The 16,794-nt window shown below is 34.7% G+C and overlaps 1 protein-coding gene across 1 annotated transcript in view; it reads left to right on the top strand.

Moving 5' to 3' along the window:
- Positions 1 to 560: 560 nt before the first annotated feature.
- LOC110445098 (uncharacterized protein DDB_G0283357-like) overlaps positions 561 to 16,794 on the top strand; it is a 40,421-nt gene continuing 24,187 nt past the window's right edge. Inside the window, exon 1 of the mRNA XM_021489490.1 lies at positions 561 to 1,515. Coding sequence (XP_021345165.1) covers positions 1,149 to 1,515 — 367 coding nt within the window. The 5' untranslated portion in view covers positions 561 to 1,148. The remainder of the gene's footprint in view (positions 1,516 to 16,794) is intronic.

Below are 16,794 nucleotides of genomic sequence, written 5' to 3'. Positions count from 1 at the left end.
TGGTAGGGTGTCTCATTTGTATCGCACAGTAATGTTAAGATGATGCTGTATAGTTAGCACAGCGCCAGCCAAAATCTGTACGAGACCTACGTGCTAGGTCAGTGATCGCCATGTTTTCAATATTTTGAGTAATTTACATGAAGCACTGCTATACATACACACATACAGATTGATCCCGATCGGCGTTACACTATATAACAATGTGTTTGATACAGAATAAACTATACTTACAAGTCATGAAAATCCTTTTTTAATTACACATCTCCACGTAAACATTAATCAAAAGCTCACACACACAGGTAAAATCACAAAAACCACAAAGGTGTCCCGATTAACAACTAAAATCCCTTTCATTTTCAAAACTGTAGATATCAGAGTAGCACTGGTTCTCACCAAACCACCATCAGGCATAGATTGAAACGGGTCTGGAAACGAAAGTTAATCCAATCTGCCGTTTTAAGATGTTATCCTCGCGTTAAGTAAAAAAATCCTACCTGCCACGGCTGGGGCAAACCGGGCACATGACTGACTCGAAATCAGCCCGATAGTGAAACATAGCCCGCGATCATTAGTGAAACCCCCTCTCCAAGTCACAAGTAACTGGTGATTTTAATACCACGTGAAAAATTGGCCTTGTGGTGATTTGTGAGTCGGCCCTTCTGCTTGTGACAGGCCATGAAAAATAACAAAATTATTGCTAGTAATTACTTCCGTCCGATCATAATACACGTCTCTCCCCCGTAGCAGACACACTCATCTATCATCGCCGGCCCAGTCGCGCGCAGAATAATCAACAGTTGAATAAAAATTTGAACACTGGAATTCGAGAGACATGTAAGTAAAATGACTGAAAGACATCTCTAGAAAATTAAAAGATAATTCCAGTTTGTATGCCATAGTTACGTTTGTAGGCTGTACATGGCCCATACGGAGTATGTCTTGGCTATGACGATTGGCTGGTAAGGTCATGTGACCCCGGTAGCAGTTGGTTAGTCTCGAGTTGGACCATAGACGCACTGTACTTTTTAATGCATTTAGCCAAATGCTATACGGATGTCGATCAACAAATATAAACTTCTTAATCAGATGCCGGCAATAGAGGGTCGGGTGCTAGGAGTGGAATTATTCTCTTTTTTACACTGAGTGTGATGACGATGGACGACGGCAGGGAATCTGGTTTTATCAACAGTCAACCGAGTATCGCAGAATTTATGACTTGTGTTGGAAGTATCAATGAAAGTGTCGTGCCTCCCCCATCCATCACTGTCCAGGAGCTAGGGTTACGGGGGGCCTACTGTCAGCCCTTCGCTGCCAACACCCACCCACAGGCCGGCCTCACCCCACAGGATGACCCCCGGGCCATTGGGGCAGACCTCACGGGACGGGACCCGTCCGGAGTAGGACTCGGAGATGGGTCCGGACTAAAATTTCAGGAGTACGCATGGATGAAGGAGAAGAAACCTATCCGGAAACAGTCCCCCGGAGATCCAAGCCCCGGAGGTCAATCTGATATAGGTACAATTTTTATTAAGCATTTCTAATCTTTCTTTTTTTTGTATGAGATACGAAGCATCCCAGGTATCGATGACCAACAGGTATGTGAAGATATCTGTGTCCATATAGACACCCACGTTCGAGGGGGCCTATCCGTACCTAGTACCAGTTTACAGTAAAACTGCATTGCTGTTCTTTACATTTTGTTGTATTTCTAAAATCTGCAGGTAAAATCTCAACGAAAAAAAACCCCTTCACATATAAAACGTTCGGGTATTAATTTCCTAGCGGGTATTGTATCGTTTTTTCTTCCAACACCCGTGCAGTGACGTTTGGCGTAACCTTAATGAACCTGGGTAAAAATACCCCGAGCTACAAATCGTGAAGATCCGTCACTGATACCCATTGTTTAAGCACTGATCTTTTATTCTGTGTACCAATCGTTGGCAAAACATTTAAATCTACCACAAACCCGCTTTACTCGTTGAATGCAGGCTAGATATTTTTTCTTAGCTAAGGTCATCTCTTCTTTTTCTTTTTGCACAAATCATTTGTCAAAATCATTCTCCCCAGGAAATTTGTTAATGTGTCTTTTATGAAATGGTGCCAGTTTAGAAAATCACCTACACGACTCCTGTAAGTATCTTTCAGTGTAAACTCATTATTTAATATATAAATATTTACTTGTATATTATATGTGTTACATTCTTGAGCAAAGGACATTCTAAATTAATATTAATGATCAAATATTGACACATGTTTGCCAGTGGGCTATAAAGAAATTTACAATCAACGAATTGAAAATTACATCGGAGTGTGAACTATAATTCACTAGCTCTATAATTGATTCAACAGATAAATTATCTTAAATAATTTTTAATTGAGATCAACTTGATAGCTAACATTAGAAATTTGTATGCATAAGAAAATAGGAGATAATTTTTGGTTGTCAGCACATCTAAATGTTTTAAATATGTATCAAATTGACCAGGCTAATCTTTATAAGGATAGATGAACCGTACATTGTCAGAATATATAAGCTGGATAGTTGTCAGATGTTGAGACTGACAGCGTAAGTCTGGGAGCTAGTGGTCACGGTTATGTAAAAGTATTGTTTGATGATGAGTAACTGGCAGAAATGACCGCTGTTAAGTGACCCTAAACATCCTTCATAATCAACAAAAGACGGCAACAAGTGGCAACATTGGGACTGAAGTTAGCGTAAAAAGATATCTACATTGGACTGAGGAATACATTGCAAGCCGGTTTATTTTAAATATGATAATGTTTCCTAACATGTATATCAGTTATATCAGTTTTGCCTATTTCATTTAGAAACTAATATCAAAGTTTGAAATAATCCTATTAATGTTTCAAATAATTTAAACTATGTTTATGTTGTTAATTTCAACAAGTATATATATTATTTACTAAACAAGAATGCAAGTTACTTTTTCACACAACAAAAATTGAAAGCTGTCGTTCTATTTACCGTTAAGATTTATGTGTTAAAAACGTAAATAAAAAATGAGAGAAATCATTAATTTTTTAACCATTCAATTACTTAATTTTCCCTTTGGAGTAATGAAAGAAAGATATTTGTAATTCGGATTGAAGTTAACGTGTAAGAGCAGAATGATGATTCGCCATATGTTTACAAAGAAGTGGATTTTACTGTAATTACATTTCGAGGAAGGGGGTATCATTAAATTCTGCTACAAATAAAGATTCGCTTTAATGTATAAGGAGTTGAGTGTGGTCTTTAGTATTTGTAGAATATTTCTACACCGCGCCTCAGAATCCATTAATCAAACGATGGTTTAGCAGCGCAAGTGACATTTCAAATGTTGAGATTTTCGGAGATAAAGGCGCAATGCTAGGTCGAGTAATTCACCTATGGTATACCACACACTGGCTGGAAAATATCTTAACACGGCAAGCTAAAAAAGCACATAACCACCTAAGTATTTCATATTTATAAAGAGTTCTGCGACACATGTTTAAACTTTTCTTTGTGAGAAAAAAAATCACCAAGTATCGTATCTAGTTCTAACTGTAATTTAAAATAAAGATAAAATTGTTGTTTTTAACTCATAATCCTCGCTTTATTGCAACGGAATTCAATATAACAAAGAAAGTTAGATCAAAAATAATTTTATCTCGTTTTTATTTCATATGAAAAATACTACAAAAGTGTTGAAGTCGATTAACAATATATATTTCAATCTTTTTTTTCTAACCTAAATTGCACTGGTAATTTTAAGAAATTGGCACTGTATCCAACAATTACAAAATAAATCATTTGTTAAAAAGGAATAGTAACTATAAGATCTTACCATAAATTGAGTATTTCCTATATTTATTTCGATTCTCCTTGTGTGTAATTTAAGATACAGTATCGAGGGAGAATCGAGTTCCAAGTTTACTCGTGAGAAAATTGTTATGTTTGTATCACCCTCTATTATAAACCTATAACATTTAACTGTTCTTGTAGGTAAGCACTAGACGTAATTAAATGTTCAAACTATATGTTAAAAGAGATGCAGAATATATTACAATTTTAATAAACTGCACGATGACAAACGTATAGATCTAGACCAGGCTGTAAGGATTGGAGGGGAGCAGGGCTATATATTTTTTAGCGTTTACATAATTATATGTTATGGTGATCTCCAAGTCAATGATGGGTTATATTAGCCCCTATTACTTGGTAAACAACCATCTATTAAAGGCGCTCTGACCCCAATCCTGGTAGGAACAGGCGGCTATGTGGGAGAAAGGCCCCGACCCACTGTCAGTTTGCCCGCCATGTGAGGGAGGAGGGGTCAAAGATCGTCATCTGGCCACACTACATTTCTCACGAGAGACTCCGAGAATTCTATTATCAATTTATAAATAGATCGATTAATGAAATCCTTCGCAGTTTAGAAATGATTCATTATACCATATAATGTCCACGAACTTATGGTAATTTCATAATTAAAAACATAACATAAAAAATAATATCCTGCTGTGTATTCAGCATATTAATTCCAGGCTGCATAACATAGCATCTCTTACTCTGACGTAGCCCCTGCTTCATTAATTGTTGATGCTGATTTGGACGTTATTGTGGCGGATTCAGAAACTGATCTGAGAGAAGGGTTTGAAAAACGTCTTAGGGGGTTTCCAAATGAGAAAAAACCCGCAAAAAAGGAATAAATAAACGTGAAAGGTTTAGTTAGGTGGGGTGGGGTAGGGTTTTAGGCATGGACTGTTCCAAAAGCCCTCGACCCCTCCCCACTGGGCCCTCCCCACTGGCCACACAATGTTTCAAAAAGAAGGATCTCGATGTTCTGAAAAAAATGGATAAGAAAAATATCAAAAAAATACCTCATGTTTTTGTCTAAATTTGGAATTGAATGATACTCGTGTACATCTCAGGTTTCACATACTTCAGACTCGACCTACTCGTCGGAGTATTATAGTATTATAGTCTACGTTACGACTGACACGAAAGCTTAATTAACTCATATACTCGCACGCTATCTGTCGAAGAAAATGAACTGATCATTTTTTTTTATCATAATTGAATATATTGAAAGTGTCACTCGAGATATCCAAGGGGTCGTGAATAGATGAAGTCAGAAAGATGTTTCCCGTAAAACTATCACATGACGACTTCATTACGAGGTCGACATACCTACAGTATAAACTATAACGGTAGGTTTTGATCTACGACAGGAGAGAAATGTTTCTATTAATATGTAAATATACAAGGCAGAGGGTCGGGTGTGTTTAGAAATAGTCGATACGCTTATTTGATCAGACACAGAAAGTTTTTATATCTTGCATCGTTCTTTTTTTTTATACTGAATTGTTTTATCGTACTATTACTTGGGTAGAAACTGTGGGGTATTTCTTAATTGTTTACATCTTTTTAATCGACTAAAAAAGTGACAAAGATCTGTGACTGCAAAAGAACAGAATCGTCATAAAAAATGAAAATATTGAGGTCATTTCGATAGCTCCCGTATTTTGTTTTCGTGAACTTATTTTTTTTTTCTTTTTCTTTTTAAATCATTTCATATTCAGTTAACGTGACACATATTTGTTTATCAATACATGTTTTATTTTACCTACCCTTTTAATGATGACATATAAGGGTGACACGTCGATATCCTAATTAGTAATGAATCGCCATTGAGGTACTATACATGTACCTCTCTTCTCTATGCGGAGTGAGACAGGGAGCCTATACACAATGTTGGGGATTGTTCATGTGAATGCTATGAAATATATATATCCCCAAGTCAATACATTGCATGTGTACAATTTTAGATTAGGGATGAATAAGAGGGCACATGTGTGAGTAAGGGTTCTCGTGTATTGATGTACGTGTGCAAGTATTTATAAATCAAATGTAAACGTTCACTTGTGCAATTTATGGATGGGTTGGTTGGCACGTGTGTGAATAGAGTGTCACGTGTTTAGGTGAGGGATGAATAGAGTTGCACGTGTGTAAGTAAGGAGTGGGTAGTGAATGTGTAGATGAGGTCGGGTAACACGTGTAACTGAGGGGAAGGTTAGACCACAGGGAAATTTTTACATAATGTCGATCTGAACCCCCGTAACCGTTTTTTTTAGTTATTCATTGTACACATAAGGAGAGGTCCCAATATACCAACAACATAATGTTTTAACTGTCATGCCCCTGTGGGGCGTGGACTGTACAAGTGAAAGATGGATGACGTTGCACGTGTGTAAGTGCGGACTGGGACTGAACTGCACGTGTGCATGTTTAAATGAGGATCTGCATGTTATTAATTTTAGGGTGGGTAGCAAAGTATATACCTGTGTACATTAATGCTGATTAGTATTGTTTATGTGTAAGTGAGGGATAGATTGGGCTGTAAATAATTCTCCACATCAGCACGTGTAGAGGAGGGAGGAGTGTTGGGGCGAGTGTCTAACAAGATGTAATCGTGCGATAGTCCATTTATCACACCTAATTGGCATGTAGACGTTTCAATGTCAATGTTTTCACCATCTGAGCGTATAAATATGACAAGGTGTATCATATATATGTATTACAGGGAGTAAAAAATAGGCCGTAATTTATTAAACATCAAATTGTCTGTATAGATTGCTTGCCACAATCAAACTAATATCAATACCAAGTGTGTTTTCGCTTATAGTCTATCTGTTTTCACCAAACCTATTAATTTGTCGTAAAGATGTTTAAGTCCCGTGAATGGGGTTTTTCATTAGTGGTTTGAACACATGTTTTTATCTATAAATAAATAAAATTATACGGAAGTACGTAGTCAAAATGAAATGTATGTATATACATATGTTTTTATTGATATTTATGTTGATTAAAAATAGTAAATGTCAACAGATGTTAAGAGGGGGTGAAAGTAGAAAAAAACTGACAGAGTTCGTTCTGATGAATATTCTGGCTATTTATACAGAAACAGGTGACGTTAATATGAAACTTTTCGGCACGAAGTAAACACCTACAATTTTGTATTACCGATCTCTATTCTCTTTACAAATTTTTCTATTTGTCTCCTTTTCCTCATGGTTTTCGCAAAATATACATTTTAAAAAAAACACAGAAAAAGACAAATACTATTTTGATTGTGTAGTCCAGAGGATACGAACGGCCTAAATGTGGTCACTCTTTCATTTTATTACAGAAGACACTGCGAAAATATTACTTTTTTTTCAATGATAATATCGACATGAATCAATAGAGATACCCACCTATCGTTTTCTGATTTTCCCATCCCAAAAATGAACATTCGACAGTCTATTCTGCTCAATTCGTAGATTTTTACCAATAGATATTTACCAGAGTTTCACAGGTCAGTTAGCATTTGAATACCACGTCAAACCGTTCAATTAGAACCCCTGAAATTTAATGAAGATATTAATTTGATATGTTTTTCTATTTACATTTGCTGGTAAAATTCGTCCAAACATCTATATCCTTATTCGATAGTATTAAATATACTGCAGGTTTATTCTTCACAAGTTTATATAGACGATCGTCTCTTTAAAGCAATATTTCTCATATTTATATGTGTTTTCCGGGGCAACTCCAGAATATTAACAATAATTGGTTAGAACTTGTTGCATTCTATTTAATACGACTTGGAGAATTACCAGCAACCTGACTTCACTGGAAAAGTAATAATTTTCTTTTCAAATAGTTATGGATTGACCATTAAAAAAGACGTTATTTTCAAGAAAACGTGTGTAAGCAAGTTCCAACTTTTGTCTTGGTCAAATATCGGAGTTCCCAAATGTTTCATAAACAAACGATTATTATCGACATTATTCGCATGAAAAAATAGCCAATCAATAAATAGTACAGATATATTCTCAAGAGAAATAGTAATATGGGAAAAACGTGGAATAGAAATAAAACATGGCTTCATTTGAAATATAAGAGATTGTTAATATAACCTCATTAATAGATTGCATGGTGATCACATTTCTTATGCCTTCGAATTATTTTGTTTCCAGCAGATATCAATCGCTATTGTTACAATATTAGATAGCTGTCACAATGCTGTGATTCTGTCATCTAAATCAATGTTTCTCCGAGGATCATTATATTTAATTACGGTATCCTGGCGACCTTGGGACTTTTTAAATACTAAATTCGTTCAAATGATCCGTTTATTGTATTTTGTATTAGCCGAAAATATTTTGTTTAAAGTTATCAGTTTAAATTTATGTACAGGAACGTTCTTTCCAATTTGATCGAGACCTCCGAATTTCATTTCCTTTTGAAACATTCGCGTCCTATCTTGTCACGCTAGCAAATTTTCCGCAATTTCCTTGGACAGGAATAACTTTTCTAAAAAAAATCTAAATTTAAATAAAAGTTTAAGGAAAATGTTATGTATAAAATTGGTAACTGATAAACAATATATTCTATACGGAAAATAAAAAAGTATTAAAATAGTATTCCAATTTTTATGACAATATGTCGAATGAAATAATAATGATTGAAATACTTCAGTATTCAGATAGATATGCATTTTTTATTTTTTATTTTTAACTTTTATGAGACGTATGTAAACTTTATTCAACTTTAACCTGTCAAATTACACCGAAACAGTAACGGAACGAGACCAATAAATCAGGTCTGTGCTGTAGGTAGTTTATCCCTGCTGTGTTTATCACCTAGGTCTCCCTAAACCTCGACGATAAACGACACCATAGCGCAACTTTGTAACCATCACCACCGGCTCAAATCATGAATATTCAAAAGATCATATTAATTAGAACATGGAATTTAGTAATTTTAAGGCACAGGTATTCGTGAATAATGAATAATGCTAGAAAAATTATAATAACAATTATTTATCACGTTACAAAATAGTGTCATTTATGCATGTTAGGCTGATGTGATAAAAGTTTAATTTATTAACACACGTTTTAATTAGAGAGTACTTATCAGATATAGTTATGTTAATGAAAACTTATGAATAATTTATATTTGTGAGTAGCATGAAAATAAAAGCGCCTGAAAATTATTACCTTACTATAAGTAAAATATTAACCCTTGTATTTGTCATTTATGTTTCAAATTATGTGGTTTTGCTTATGATATACATGACAAATTATAAGGCATATGTGACAAAACTAATCAATTTCAGCTGAAATGTACATTTCTCGGACACTTTGTTACATAAAGCGACCGTTTCTCTCCTGTTTATCTGTGTTAATTTGAAATATGTTCCATCTGTATTAATTGTAACAATTGTTTAGACTCGCTTTGTTTACGTTGTATACCAGTGTTTTACTAGCGCATTTCAAATCTATACCGATCTGTTGTCATATTACGTGCGTAAAAAGTTCAATATCCACATACGTTGGAAAAGAAAGAAATACTTGGTCCTATTCCATGAAATCCTCGCGTGACTACAAACCGTTTTAGATACACATACCGGTACAACTTCGTTCATAAACAGAACGGATCGCAATAATATCAAAAACCAAAATGACTGTAGAAATAGTACTACACCCTCTTGTCATACTGATTTTGAACTGTCAGACTTATTAATGTTCAGAAGATATTTAGAGGCTATTTATATATTTGTAGCACTAATACAAAGGAAAAGACATTTCTTTTTAATGAACATTTCCCGACTAGAGGAAATGTTGTTGTTGTTATCATAATAAGTATTACCTCCCCTTTAGATGTGTCGCTGTATTCCATGATTAAAGCTATGCTATATAATTTCTTCACAGAAGAAGTCAAAATAAACCGATATCTTTGATCCAGCAGTTTTCCATGTCAATCGTACTAAATTTCAGAGTGCCAAGTATTTATCACTAGTGTTTATAAACAATGTAAACGATACATGATAAAAATCAAATGTTAATGCTTGCAGAGGAATCCAAAACACATGATCATTTTATGATCTTATTAACGCCATTCAACACCTAAAGTAGTATGACTGCTCTTGTGCAAATGACAAAGTACATTAAATGATTAGGATTCACTTTGTATATGCTCTTGATTCAACAGAACAAAACAAGTTTACTTCAAGACATAACGCTTCTTTGGCGAGTTTTGCATATTACGTGAAAACAAGTTATTCTAATAATATTAAAATATTCTTTTCGCTGTATGATATACATTTTAGACAAGTTTAAACTTGAATTTATAGGATGTCAAGAAAGAAATAAAAGTACTTTTTTAATAGAACAAGAGGTGTATTAATTGAGTACGGTGATGGACATGCGATCAGTTTTCTGTCAAATAAACTTCCACAGTGTTTGTTTTTCAGTTGTTTTATTTTAAATAGCATTCGGTATTTTCGTCTCTTACAATCAAAATACCATACACTATGAATATAATTCGCAAATAAAAGATTAAGATGCCAATATTTAAAAAATAAATCGATTAATGCAAGACGTAAAAATCTGAAAAAGAATACAAAATGTACATGCATAACTGCATAAGTGTTATGCAGTTCAGTCTCAATCTTTTACACAACATCTGAAGCAAGACTCGTTCAGTGTTGAATACAGACAATACACCTTAAATTTAATATACACTTTATTATTTTACGAAACAATTTCTATTATTTTATACCTTATTATTGTATTATTAAATGTATTGCATAATTAAAACAACATGTCATGTACGTCACTTCCGGTGGTGGGTTTTGGTCCATATATTAATGTGCAATTAGTGACACCATCATGACAGTGTTGCTTTGTCACTAGATTGTCATTCTCGAGAGTTTTCAAGACAGGAACAATGACATTTGTAGTTTTACACATTTATCAAAACATAATATTATGAAGGAGAGTGAGAGATTAATATGGATTTCGAACGTAGTCGTAAATTATAATAATATAATATATAATTTAACATGTGTTCATGATGAAGTTCGTGTCCAAGCTTGTCAGGACCATGTCATAACTGCCATTTTAGGTGCATATTGGCCACTTTCAAACAATTTCGTGGTAGCTATTTCAACATTTGCCATAAAACATTAGTTGGAATGGCATATTGTTTTGGACAAGTATTAAACTGTCTCACGTCGACAGCTCGAATAATGTAGGAAGATGTATCTTTCTTTTGAAAAATCGGTAAAAATTCTTGCAAGCATCTGTTGATAATTTTACATGAAGGCTCGTGATAACAAAAAAGAACAACTGAAAAAATATGCTGAAAAATGCTTAAAATGATTAAAACGATGTCGATTTAACGTGCTTGTTAAGATAATTAATCTGTTACATGTAGTAATTCTGAAGGTTACATTTTGCGAGGCATTCATTTTCAAGTAAATCTGCGATAAAGTGAATCATGAATTCAAAATATCTTTCGAATACTTATTCCGAGTTATGAAAATTCATGATAAAAACTGCATCACGAAATTCAAATTCAACCTCCCTTTGAAAGGTCGTTTTATGCGGAATCGTGAATAAGATTTTCGCGAAAATTTAGTGAAATACAATAGAGTATATATACACAAAAGCAAACGGGTACATGCTACATGCTATTATTCATAATTACTCATCGGTATTAATTCACTTAGGCCAAGCAAAAAAAAATATGTTCCCGGTAACCCTACCTAACATAGTTTTCAGTGCCTACCCTTAATTTTTAGTCAGTTCTCAAAGAAGCATTGTTAAAGCCAATATCACTCTCCTAAATTAACCGTATACATTATTAAATTTTCCCTTACTTACCAAAAGTTATTCAAATATGTTACAGGAAACAGTTATTTTTGTTTGGCCTTATACAGGGCTTGGAGGATATCAAAATAATCGCCAGATGTATAACTCGAAAATCTGCGTTTGCTATGAAAACAAAATATCTTCCGAAGGAAAAGTGTAAAGGGTCCGGGTTTATATGAAAAATATGAAAGTGTTTTAAAAAAAAAATGGTTCAAACCATAGATTTTAATAGCGAAAATAATGAATCAGATTTGATTGGTTTAATTGTCGAATCGGAAGTGGACAAATTTGAGCAATGGGAGACAATTGTGTTTGCACAAGAAAAGAAAAAAAAATGTTATTTCAGATGCAAAGGCTTCTTTCTAATTGGGTTAAATAGCAATGAAAATGACGAAAGTTGTACTAAAACAATCGAAACATGTAAACATTATTTCAGTGAAAACATATTTTTTATTTCACTAGAATAGTAGGCAGCATTACATGGACAATGCTCAACAAATACACAGGATTACACACGTTAGTACTACAGTTGTGGGACCGCACAACGCAACAAATATAGCGTGCGCACATCGTACATCGTCCACATATGGTGCGCACAACTGTGTGATTTAACAACCGTTCGCCCCATTGTGCGCTTCTCTTCGCACAAACGGCGATTTGGTAGAATTGGTTGATCAATATTACGGAATGAAAAAAACCCGGAGCCCTCGTATGGAATAAGGAACATACATATAAATTGCTCATCAAATTAATTAGGATTATGTTTAATTTTACAATGCGTGTTACACAGCATTACACTGACCGTTAGACTGTCAAGAATGGGTTTAAGCTCCCAGGTAACAGAACAGGTAAATAACATTTTGATGTTTGACCGGAGTTTTACCTGGCCTGTGCCTTACAAAAAGAGCTGATATGTGATACCTTATGAACGTAATGAAAATATAACTGGACATTAGGTATTTGTTATTTGCATTCGTTTTCATCTATATCATTCCTTCACCTGGATTTTCACACCTTGGCGAGTTACGTAAGTGCCCCGGGCGGGGAAAACCATGGTCCAGGTACAGATACAAAGTTTTTTTTACCTGTATCCGTGACCGTGTCAACACATGTATGTGCTTTTTTACATGTGTCGATTTGGGTCGTTTAAAAACACAGAAAACATAATTTCTGATTTAAAAAAATATATAGATAGAGAGATCAGCTTATATATGTAGCTAAAATATAGAATAAACCTAAAAAGCAAGTTTATGTTTAAACACGAGGCCGTATTTATCGTTTAGCCATTACTCAATTTACACCAACCACGATTGTCATCGCACATCGTTCGTCCATCGTCCGCACAAAAGTGCGCAAGCAATAATCGTCCAGATTTCAATCGCTCGCCCATCGTGCATACATCGTGCACACTCCGTGCGTGCACCGCACATCGTGTAACGTTGTGCGTTCCCACAACTATAGTTCAGGTATTTGAGGCCATTTCATAACAGCTGAAAACCTATTTCAAATATCTTTCACATTACACAAACCTTCGCAAATGAGTGGAGGCAACACGTCAGCAATAGTACAATTTATTTTATTTAAATTTGTCACATGTCAAATTTACATAAAGTTCACATATATAAGCATGGTCTAAAAATGTACAAACAATACATGATTGGCACCCAGCCTATTAAGGCTTACGATACACTACGGCGTAGCTAGACGCGGATAGCCTCCTCTTTTATCAGTGCTGTAACATTAAATGGGTCGTGGTGTGAAGTGATTAACAGGCACCAACCATTACATTACTGTATAAAATCCCGAGGAGCATCGAACAACAGATGTTTAGCGCCATATACATGTGTTTGTTCCATGAGACCAGTCTTGATTGCTAGTCTTCAAAGCGATCTTGCCTTGTCTTAACCGACAAGGCGTTTTACACCCACAGAAAACCGTTTTTTAACACGTCTCATGTCTCTAACAAAGTATTGTACAATACGAAACTAACGCATATGTTTTGGTTGTATTGCGTGATGTGAACTATTTATGACGACACTGACTTATTAGTTTAGCGTTTTCTTCAAGTTGTAAAACCTGTTCATGTAAGAAACGTTTATACCTAACCATCGGATTCTTATACCTGTCCGTACGGTAAGACATATATCCAGCAATTTACATAAATATATTACCTGACATAAGTATAATATTTATTAACGCTATAGAGACGGACTGGACTGTTCATTGACATTCACGAGATAAGTAATACAGCACTACAGTAATGTTCATTTCCTCATAATTTCTTACACTTACATTATGCATACACACCTTTGAATATGAATGAACATGCTCATACTATATCTTTTATAGCTACTATGTATAATGTAAGTCGATTTCTGTAGCGTATTGTAAACATGATATTAATAGAACTAATTCTCGATAAATCAGGTTCATATGACGTTTAGCCGCCAATAATACTTCCATTGACTGTTACAGGTCAACGTGACTAAATGAATAGGGTATTCCCTTTCAGCAGTAAGCCACTAGGTTAAATACCGTCTCAATCCAATTTCCATCAGCATTTGCTGCGAAGCTGTCAAGTTTCTATCAGTATTTGCTGCAGAGCTGTCAAAATGAGCGGAGAAACCGATTCATTTCCTTGGCGTTAGAGAGCTGTTAACAAGGGACGTAAGTGAGAGTATTTTGTCGCGTTGTAATTCCTAGACGGGTATAATAGCACACAATTACATTGAAAGCGGACGGAAAATAGATTTAGGTATAATGGTAACAGATACCTGACAATCGACACCTACTGAAACAACAACGCACGTGATCGTGTCGCGCGAGTTAGACGTCTCCTGTCATGCACGAGGGAAGGGCATTATACAGAAAAAGCTGAAATGCTACTAGTTCTTTTGACTACGATTGAGTTCAATATTTACATTCGATACCGCGTCTGATAATGTGGCTTTTGATTGATGGATATTAAACACTGTAGCAACTTTGATTTTAGCGTCTGCGTTGAAATTCATTATCATTAATCAACTATTTGTTGATTACAAGTTGCGTGAAATGTAACACACAAACAACAAACAACACTAGCACGATGTTAAATTAATGCAAAATAAATATGTCGGGTTCACTTTGTCAACAAGATCCCGTCACTTTTCACATCACCATTACCTGTATAGGAAGCTTACTTACTGGCTTTCTTTTCAGATAAATAGTTTTATATGAGGTACATAATATAATATTTGTCTCATAAGCAGTATTCGGGTAGGAATCACATTTATTGTAAAGGGTACCAATAAGCGAAACTATTTTATACAAAATACCATTGTCACTGATGTGAAATATTTAAAAATGCTTTTCAAAAAAAATATTCAATAAAAATAACCTATTGCGATACATTTTATACAATTATGGTTGTTCGAAATTTGAATGTTTTAAAATAAAAATGAAAAATAACACCCAAACACAGAAAGACTGCAACGGTCGAACAGGGGACTTTAATTTTGCAAAATGAACACGTTACCAATATTTCCATCCGGGAATAAGAAATGAAACACATCGAAATCAGTGGCCAATGTATTTACTGCAAAGACTAAGGCTAAGTTGACAGGGAAGTTAATCTTAGCCGGGAAGTCAGTATTCGGTTGTTTCATCTTCCATATAGAAGGGAGACTATTCAGAATAACTCAGACTGGAACTCTTCTTACCGAGTATAGCTTATGCAGTGGTACGCTTTACCTTAACTAAGTCCGATGTTTTAAATGCCATTATTTTAACTGTAGTTTGTAATTTTATGATGCATGCCATATAAATAAACGACTTTATTTTTTTTGATTTTTGATTTTATACTTTTCCTTTGAACTTGGATGTTTCTTATATAAAACTATTTTAGTTCGACTTTTATATCTTGATAACGCCATATACTTACAAAAGATATTGATTTTACTTACAAATTGACATTTGGAAAGACGATGTCAGCAACATTTTTCTTTGTGAATGTGACGTCATTATAGCATTTTCGTATATCAAATGTGACCATGTGTGTAACCAGGCCTAGCTATGTAGCTGTATTTTGAAGGAATACACTCCCATCTTGATCTGAATTACAAATGATAATTCTATAACTAGTTTTTTGACCTAATGATTCTGTTTTTGGTTACTTTTCCCGTCATCAACTACGAATTCTTTCTTTTGGAAGATTTTACTTTTAAAACGCAATATGAGAGTGAGCGTGTGGGTGTTTTTCTTTAATCTGAGTCGTTTTAATTGAAGTAAAGCGTTGGGGAAGAACTGTTTAGAGTGAGCAGGTATATCTTCTACGATCTGGTAATTGTCGCCTTTGTAAATGGTCTCTTGATTGGCGCCATAAAGAATATTTCGCATTGTAAACAGACATTTAGAATTGAACACGGATGGCGGTTGCCTGACTAATGGAGGCGCCGACAGGGGTTCGTGCTGTTTCTACGTGGCCAAATGCCTAGTTAAAATTACTGTTCTAAAAAAGGCTTGAAGTATTCCTTTCAAATTTTTATTTCTTAGCTCGGCTAAAACCGGAACAGGACCGTACAATCAATCTGTTACACCTAACAAGGAATCAAATCGCCATTAAAAGGTTAAAAAAAACTTTAATTTCTTGAATTCGTGATGTTTTCTTTATATCTAAACGTCAAAAAGAGAAAACAGAAAGAGACAGTAAAAAGAAAATTGTTCGTATTTAAAAATGTATTCCTTATCAAAATAGTGCGAACTTCAGAGAACAACGGTGTATATTGCAAAAATTAGATATTGATAATTCACTTTTGATACGACATGTTGAATCTAGTGGGACTGGAAACAGAAACAATACGAAACTAAGATACCATAGCTTTACTTGTGGGTCTTGAAGTTATCTAAAAGTGCCATGTTGAAAAGTTGCCTCACTGAAAAATTTCGAAAGCATATCTTAACTTGAGCATTGCTGAATAATGACTCTGAGAGTTTTGTTTATTTTTTTGTTTTTGATTTGATAGCATTGGTTTTGAAGTTTAAAAGCGTAATTCTGATTGGAAACGAAAGCAAACACAACGTAGCTATCATCAAAACTGGTACGACCTTCTCCGCTAGCAAAAACGTCCG

Source organism: Mizuhopecten yessoensis, unplaced genomic scaffold (genome assembly GCF_002113885.1).
Source record: "Mizuhopecten yessoensis strain PY_sf001 unplaced genomic scaffold, ASM211388v2 scaffold2711.2, whole genome shotgun sequence".
NCBI lineage: Eukaryota > Metazoa > Mollusca > Bivalvia > Pectinida > Pectinidae > Mizuhopecten > Mizuhopecten yessoensis.
Note: the sequence above shows the minus strand (reverse complement) of the source record. Positions and strands in the feature narration are given on the sequence as shown.